We start from the raw sequence: 9,119 nt of genomic DNA on the forward strand, positions 1-9,119 counted from the left end.
CCTAAATACTCACTCGTATCAGTTTGGTCAATTGTTAGAACTATACAGTTAGTAAGTAGCTTGTTTAACACACAATGTGGTCAAAAATTGGATCGATAACAAAGTGTTTTTGAGTCGAATATAACTATACCAGGAGAAGAAAAATTCTGTTGTATAGTTATTCTCAATATCCGCGGTTTTAGCATATTGGGTATGAGGTTTAAATATCTTCCTGACTTCATAGCATAAAAGATGACGTCAATGAACCGATGACAATATTGTGTCAAAGTTTTATATATGCCCATCAACAAAAGATTTGCGAAGCAAATCGGAAATATTACATATTTTATGTAATATTACATTATTCGCACAGTTTTGGTATATACACTGCTTGGTTGCTTTGAGACAAGTTTTCATATTGACCTCCCTCAATTTCATGTTTGCAGCAATAAATAATAATTCAATTGTGCCAATTCATTATATTTCCAAATCAATTTTGCGAATCGGTGCAATGAATAAAAATATTACATACCCATTGGATCAAAGCACATTAAACTGTATGAGTCAATATACGTCAAATGTTTCATTACATATTTAAAATACGTATAAATAGTTTGCACAAAAAGATCCGATCAAAACTTGTTACAACGACGGCAAAGAGTTTTCCAGAACAACAACAAAGTAGCATATATTACAACAAGCTGACAAAACTGCTGTTCGTGTTGACGGGTCCTTCGTGAATAAAATAGTTAGCCAATCAAGGTTCTAAAGTAGTACCGAGTAAAGACGGTTTTTAGCCGTAAATGTATACTACTAACACTTCAAATGAGGGAACGAAACAGGTGGAAACGATATGATAGTTTCAGACTACATGCGCAAACCTATATGCATTGGGCATAATGACTATTTATTTTGGTTTCATACCAATGTAGGATATTGAAATTCGATTGAAGATGGACACATTTTAATCTGGTTTATATCACTGGTAACAAAATGAAGGTACTCTAAAAATGCTATGATTACAGACCTGATAAAAAGCTCACATGCACTCGTTATAATTTTGCATTTTAACAACACGACAAATGCAATGTTTTGATTGGCATAGATTTTTATTTTGTTTTGTAAATATCTCACTGAATCTTGAATACAGAAATAAATTGTAATCCACAGATGCCGTTTTGAGGATAGTAGACATCAGATAAGATAGAAAAATATGTCAGAATCTGGTTTTACCTTTTCTGCGGTCGATTACGTCGTGTTTGGATTGATGTTGCTTTTATCATTTGCTATCGGAATATATTATGCATATCGTGAACGCAACAGTAATTCTGCTAATGATTATCTGAATGCTACAAAGTAAGAGACATTTTCCAAGAGTTGAATTTGTTGAAAACAGCAACATATTTAAGAAACACATTATTTGGCATTACTGATATAATTTGCTAATATCTATAGACTATTTTATTATATGTAATTATTGTGATAATAGTTGTACTCGAGTATACTGATTTTTAATAACATTTCATTTTCCAAATATATTATATGTTTTAGTGTACGCCGTACGGCAAATAGCAATGGTTGTGTACCGACATTTAGCGAAAGCAAATGATCCTTGTTTTCTAGAGATGATTAGTCAAACACACTTTTGACAAGCAACTATCGGATTGTAGTGATTTTTTTTTATTTTATATTTAGAAACTTTGCGACGGGTGCAGTAAAAAGCTAACTTATGGGCAAACAATAACTGGAACGCATACTTGAGTGTATCATTTTTCTGTCATTGTTTATTTGTTACATTTCCTATACAGATCCATGTCGATGCTGCCGGTTGCAATATCATTATGCGTTACATATGAATCTGCACTCAATTTACTCGCCGTACTCGCAGAAATTTACTTATATGGGTCGATGGTTTCTTGGTAAGTTTTATCGGCTAATACAACAGCCAACATTAAAAGTGATAAAATATAGGCTCGAGTGTACCAAAAATTGAAGTTTTCGAAGAAATGAATTTTTGAGTACATTTTATTCAGGGGATTGATCGCAACAATAACTGCTCCGATAATTGCAGCGCACATTTTCATGCCTACTTACTATGCAGCCGGAATCACAAGCGTCTACGACGTGAGTCTGCTAAGTATATTTGTGTTCTCATGGCTGATATAACAAACAATAGTTTGATAATTTTGTTTTAGTACTTGAGATTGCGATTCAACAGAGTGACACAAATTGTGGGTACTTTAACGTTTATGTCGGGTGCGCTCGTATATTCTGGAGTCAACATGTATGCACCTGCTATTGCATTTGAAGCAGGTTTGATATTATTTCATGAATTATATGAAGATTTTTATGTTATATTATTATGCATATATCTACACAAGTAGGTACTATATTTGGTCAGATATATTCGTAAGATATATGGTATCGAAAAAATATATATTAATCCCGCCAGTGATCTGAACCGTTTAAAACAGATTGAATATCAGTTTAGGAAATAGACGAGTGATACCTTGAATATCAGAAAAAGGAAAAATATCATTGTTACAATCATTCTTTTACAAAAATTCTTCATTCCAGTGTCTGGTTTCAATATTTGGGGAAGTATTCTCTCATGCGGCGTTGTTTGCATCCTCTATACAACTTTTGTAAGTACTTAAACAATTTTATATTTGTCATTACATCTTTTGACCAGTCGTATTAACGTTTTTAACTTATTGTTAACTTTAGGTTTAGGCCCCCTTGCAGTTTCCCCAAGTTTGAAAAATGTTAAAAAATAGAGACAAAGCAATGAGTACCGAGAAATCATATAATAACTCACTGTATGTAATGGATACGAAAAGTTTCGAAGTGTTTGGTAGTTAAAGAGAAAAATAATTACAACATGACTCCAACAACAATTTAACACAAAAAGATATTTTTTCATTTTAAAATACGATCCCCAGGCATTGATCACTAAGTCAAATCCAAAAGATTATTTATTATTTAAGGGCGGATTCAAAGGAATCGTATGGACGGATGTGTTTCAATCATTTGTAATTGTGATTGGTGTCATAGCTGTCGTTATTAGAGGCGTTATGATAAATGGAGGATTTGCAGAAATTTGGAATGCCGCCTATGAAGGAGGAAGAATCGATTTTGTACAGTAAGTGAATTTATATAATGGTATTGTTACAGAATAATGACTGGGATATCGTAACGCAGCATTTCATTCATAACAATTGGGGACCAGTGGACCTCCGGATATAATATGGGTAGCAGTACCAGGATTCAATCAGGATTGATAATTCATCATATCCTAAACATGACGATAGACCTACAAGAACAGTGCATGATTGGGCTTGGTTAACCAAATGGTGTGGTCAACCTTATATTCACAAGGAAAATCACGTAAAAACATCTATAGATATGTTGACTTTTGTATGCGTATTTTTTACAATATATCGATTTATATGTATTGGTCTAGCTCTAGCGCAAACGCACGTAGCGTCGTATTGAAAACTGCATTTTGCCATTTACCAGTAGGTAATTGGCATTCAAGTTTTCTCGAAACGGCCTGAGTCATTTTTATTTAAAAATTAATAATAATTTAAGCGTGCGAATCCAATGAATCTTACATATATAACTTTAATCAAAATCTGAATTGTTCAAGTTTCGAAACTGATGTTCGGATTCGACATACATTTTGGTCAGTGGTCATAGACACTCTTGTAACTGGATTAGCTGCCTACGGAACGACTCAAACAGCAGTTCAGAGATTTTTGAGTTGCAAAAGTCTGAAAGATTCACAAACGTAAGTATATTTGCAAAACTCAAGAGTTTTTGATATGAGCCTGTTCAGGCCAGGAGTTTAGTAGACTGATCAAAATGCCAAGTACTTCTAAAAAAGTATAAGGAACTCGTGGAATTGGCTCCACGATGGCAGATTCCTTAGTCGATCAAAAACAGACTACACTCAAATCTAGTTTTTAATTACACGCGACTGAAATATTTTGACATGGCCCCCTTGGGCTCTCGTTATTTGCTAAATTGATAGGCTTTACGCTATGAAGGCAACGATAACGATTCAATTAAATGATGATGAATATTGTAACGATCTTCAGGTTCGATTTAAATTTACTGAAAGAAACAAAAGTCATGTGATTTATCTGGTATTTATATATAAAACAGAATACTTTAGCTTTGTACAATACTAGATACGAATTTGAAGTTAAAATATAAAACTATTTAGGGCTAAAAAAGAATAATTGATTGATTTTTGTCTTTGCCAACCGTTTCTCGGGAATCATATATACATATATAAAACATATATATTCCGGACTGCATTGGTAAACGCCGTTGGCCATTTTTTATTGTATGCAATAGCGTTCCTACTTGCAATCGTTGCTTACGCGCATTACAGAGGATGTGATCCGCTTGAGCAAGGATGTATCAGCAAAATTGATCAGGTTTGTCTCTTTTTCATTGGAATTTAGTGTTATATACACATATTTTTCTAAAGTTAAATTGAGTATATGCTCAAACTTCGCAACCTACTTAAATACTTGTTAGTACTGGCATTTAAAAATCACATATTCTAATGGGGTTCAAGAAGTCCCATGTATTAGGCTATATACAAATTGAGCATTGATTCTGAAAGCTGAACGTGTGAAATGACCCAATATAAATTATTACGCAGATTTTCAAATGACACGCCACAATGATGCACGCAAACAGATGAAACAAATTGACCCAAACATAGTTAATTAAACAAAAATCGACTTTTTTAACCCAAAATTAAATTGACTGAATAGATTTCCAAAAGCATTAGATTCTATCATTGTTCTACAAACAGTTATCGCATATTACTTTCCACCAAAAATAAAGTAATTATTCTCATTTAATCAGATTATCCCACTGCTTGTGATGGATGTATTTCACAACTATTCCGGAATACCCGGGTTGTTCCTGGCCTGCATTTTTGCTGCTACTTTAAGGTGAGTCATGCTTTAGTTTTGAAAATAAAAGTAATTTTAATGAATACACTCGTGACTTTGAAATCGGAAGCCCGTTTTCAAACTTCTGTAAATTGAGCCTTCAACTGCGAACGATAGTACCCAAATGTACCACATACATATATATATATATATATAACGTGTTTATTGAGATATTAGATAGCGCGAGTTCATTTTGTTTTGTAGTACGATTTCATCAACGATGAATGCATTGGCATCAGCAGCAATGGATAATATTGTCACACCTTACACAAGATTTAGCGAGCGAACTCAATTTTATGTCTCTAAAGGTAAATGCAACATCATATTAATCAAATAGCAATTTACGACGGAATTAATAAAGTTCTTCTGGTATGAATAGTGAAAGTTTTAAAAAAACAGCGAATCACAAAGTCTAGATTTTAGCACTTTGTTTTTTCAAAGGATGAAAATCATATATATGTAAATTCCAGGTAACCTTCAAGGTCGGATGAATTATTTCAAGTTTTTACATTTAGGAATGGTATTTTTCTTTGGAGTTGCTTGCATCGGGATCGCAGCTTTGATGACAAACTCAAATGAATTAAATGAAGCAGCTCGAAGCTTACTTGCTATCACCTTGGGACCATTATTAGGATTATTTACTTTAGGAATGCAATTTCCATTTGTAAACTGGAAGGTATAATTTAACTACCTAAATGATACTAATTTATTTATACCAGTAGTCGGCAAATTTTGAGTACTCGCAGGCGCATATACACATTTCCGGTATCGTGCGGTCGCATTAATATCTGCCTGCAAACAATCGCCAGATTAAACCCATAATTATGGCGCACCCGCACCGTCAATTGCTGAGTTACAATGAGACGTTCATGTTGCCATTTTTGATATATATATATATATATTATCAAACTATACATTGTTCTTATTTACTTGATGTTTTTTTTATGTGTCGAAGCCTTGATATCAAATGACAACCTTGTTGCCCCACAATTCGTCTTCCAAAATCCGAATGACAATTTGACAGGCGAGTACGAAATTTATTGTGAATGTAATACATTTCATATAAAGCTGCTCACAGCAATATGTGACGTGCACATTATACGTTTTGCACTGACGCAACCTGGGGTCTCTTGGTCAAATTTCGTATTTGTAGTGACGCGTTTCTGTAATGAAGTTTAACATTGAATCCCTTAATAATAACTGCGATGCTGACTTTGCATATCAAGTAAACCGTTTTCAAAATACGCAGAAAAGAAAAAAAATTTTTCTCCAAGCACTTCAGAAGGTTTGGCTCTCAACGCGAACTTCCCTTCTTTCCCGGAAAGAGAAAAATTCCCATTTTTCTATTTTAAATATCAAAATAAACCTGTTTCAAAATTACAACCAACATCAAGTAAACGGCATACAACTCAGAACTGACGCTACAGAAAAGCGCCGTATAGCTGGATTCGTTACCGCGCAAATCCATGTGGAGAGAACGTTAAATTTGTAATCAATTTTTATATTATGCATTTAAAGTCGGGACGTTCGGGGGCCGCCAAAAATTAGTTCGCGGGCCTCAGTTTACCGACCCCTGATTTATACTATGATACAGGGGTGTGCAACTTTTTTTATTGGAGGGCCAAATACAAGTAACTGGGTGAAGCCGCGTGTACACTTTTAACTAAGATAGACTTTCTAGTAGTTGCAAGCACAAATTGTTTATTTTTGCTTTTGATCTTACGGCATTATTAGGGGTTATTGCAGAATTAGTGAATTAAAACGCATAAGCTTCTGAAGAAATCTGCTATTCCTGTGTTAAAATTTATTGTCACACCGACTTAAAATACCTTCAGTGCGAAACACGTTTTTATAATGTATATCGTGTATTTTGCAACAGGGCCGCACAATTTTTCTAAGCGGGCCGCATATGGCCCGCGAGCCGCAGTTTGCACATCCCTGCTATAATGAACCGACATTGTTGTTATTGTGATAGACACATTCGCAGCAAACAGAGCGCTTATGAGGCCAACTTTCACAAATATTAAAGAAAACACTATTAAGTTGGAAGGAAAATATGATAATAATATGGCATTCACTTCCGAAACCAATTTTTTGTCAATCAAATGTAGAAAGTTGAAATACTCAATATATTTAGCTTCGCAAACCCTCTTTTGTAGGGAGCTTCTGGTGGTGTGATCTGTGGTATTGCATCAGGGGCCTGGCTCTATTTAGGAAGGAAAAGCATCACACAGTCAAACGATTTTGTGAGAGCAATGGATGTTACTACAGATCAATGCAATTTCACATGCAACGGAGAAGAGATAGTAACTAACTACACTACTCATGGGTACTGGACAACACCATTCGATGCAACCACAATTCCAGAAATTTATGATGATGATGTCCCGTTCTATACACTGTCTTATCGATACATAGGCGCTACTGGTCTTATCGGTTGTATAATCAGCGGTTGTATTATTAGTCTTTTCACCGGTAAGAGAAAATACTTTCATACAGTAGATAAAACTCACTAAATATAACATTTGTTTTCGCCAATTTAACAAGCCTTAGTGTCAAGAAAACATATATCTTGAAACTAAATTTCAATGAACATATGAGAGGATTTCTAACGAAAAATTCAGAAGAAAAGTCTTGCATCAAAATTCGGTGTTTGGTCAATGAACTCTTTATTACAGCTAATAACTGATTTTTTTTTCTATATCCAGGTGGATGGGGAGATCGCCACAAGGTAAATCCGAAGTTATTGAGACCACTTTTCGATCTCTGGATTTTCAGAATATGGATTCCGGAAAAAGTCCGAAAGTTTCTACGATTTGGGATTGAATGGAGTGAAGATGGCAACGATGATAAGTTTGGAACAAAATCAGAAAAATATAGAACGGTAAGTACTATATAAACTTAAGATAACTATGAATGCAGTTCATATTCAGTATTATACGTGAAAAATTTTTCCAAGGGCTCTGTTGAAACTTTCTTTTTGATAGCGTGAGATCTGTAGTGCAGTCAGCTATCCTATGACTAAATATATGATTCAATTTAATGTAAAATTTCCATTTAAGTAACATCCAGTTTATACATATACCCATGCAAAAGCATTTTCACAGGATTAAAATTGAAAAATGCACTATCTCCTAAAAACATGCACTGAACTGTAAAAACCTACCCACGGGATGCATTTCTTTTAAAATTGTATATCACTAAACTGATTACGTTCGCACTAAAATGTACTCAAAAATGTAGGAATTAGGAATTTTGGAATAAATGCCATATTTTTTCCTAGAAAGAAACAAGTGGCGTTTATTCAGTACAGATGGATCCTGGCAATGTTTATGCAAACGAATCATTCGTAGATGACAAAAACGCGGTAAAAATGAGCAGTTTGTAAACAGATGACAACGTTTGAAGCTGTTAAATATTTAAACAGGCAGAAGATAACTTTATTTCATGAATATTGTTTCATTAGATTAGCTAAAATTTTCAATTTCCTTCGGCATCTCAGTAAAAGTCGAATCGTAATTAAACCTCATCCTTTATTGTTGAATATTTTAGCATTCTCAATATATTATTATAACTTAATTACAACATTGTGATTCTCGTTTCTCTCTAGAGGTTTTGTGGCCGTATTTCGAATTTTGCGCCTTAATTATAACTAAAAATAAAAAACAAACTTTATGAAATGTTTAAAAATGAATTTAGATCAGAGGACTCGCTATTTATGATTTCAGCATCAGATTTCAATCAGAAACGGAAAATACAAAAATTACTAGATATATATAGATTCATTTTGTTATGAGATGAGTCTTCTTTGCTCCCACGTGGGTGAGTGTGAGTGTCCTGACATTGAGCAAATTCTTAAAAAAAGTTGCAGGCCTTCATTGTGGCAAGATTAGGTTGATTGACTAAATGTCAGAATTAAAATATTGCGAACAGTACGATGAAACTCAAGAAATGAGATAAACAAAATCATAAGGATAAAACAGGACATCAAAATATAAAAAGCGAGAGGATTTGATTACTTACTTTTGGCAACTCCATGTTATTCAATTATAATTATAACGAGAAATGTGAATAGGTTCAAAGGCAACATCGTTGATATTGTGTGTAACTAACAATGCCCTGCTGGCTATACCCACAGGACTAAAATTGCCGCTGTGCGAATTTACC

General features: G+C 34.0%; 2 protein-coding genes across 2 annotated transcripts; both read left to right on the top strand.

Annotated features, from left to right (window-relative positions):
- Positions 1-1,192: 1,192 nt before the first annotated feature.
- Positions 1,193-2,636, top strand: LOC144424477 (sodium-coupled monocarboxylate transporter 1-like). The gene is made up of 5 exons (XM_078113819.1): positions 1,193-1,335; positions 1,788-1,898; positions 2,013-2,103; positions 2,175-2,292; positions 2,557-2,636. Exons 1-5 carry the CDS (start codon positions 1,193-1,195, stop codon positions 2,634-2,636), a joined length of 543 nt encoding a protein of 180 aa, XP_077969945.1.
- A 1,667-nt stretch (positions 2,637-4,303) lies between these two features.
- On the top strand, positions 4,304-8,652 carry LOC144424296 (sodium-coupled monocarboxylate transporter 2-like). The gene is made up of 7 exons (XM_078113469.1): positions 4,304-4,424; positions 4,864-4,952; positions 5,157-5,260; positions 5,468-5,628; positions 7,112-7,427; positions 7,661-7,836; positions 8,236-8,652. Exons 2-7 carry the CDS (start codon positions 4,882-4,884, stop codon positions 8,338-8,340), a joined length of 933 nt encoding a protein of 310 aa, XP_077969595.1. The 5' UTR covers positions 4,304-4,424; positions 4,864-4,881; the 3' UTR covers positions 8,341-8,652.
- The last annotated feature ends 467 nt before the right edge of the window (positions 8,653-9,119 follow it).

This window comes from Styela clava, chromosome 6, assembly GCF_964204865.1.
Source record: "Styela clava chromosome 6, kaStyClav1.hap1.2, whole genome shotgun sequence".
NCBI classification, from domain to species: Eukaryota; Metazoa; Chordata; class Ascidiacea; order Stolidobranchia; family Styelidae; genus Styela; species Styela clava.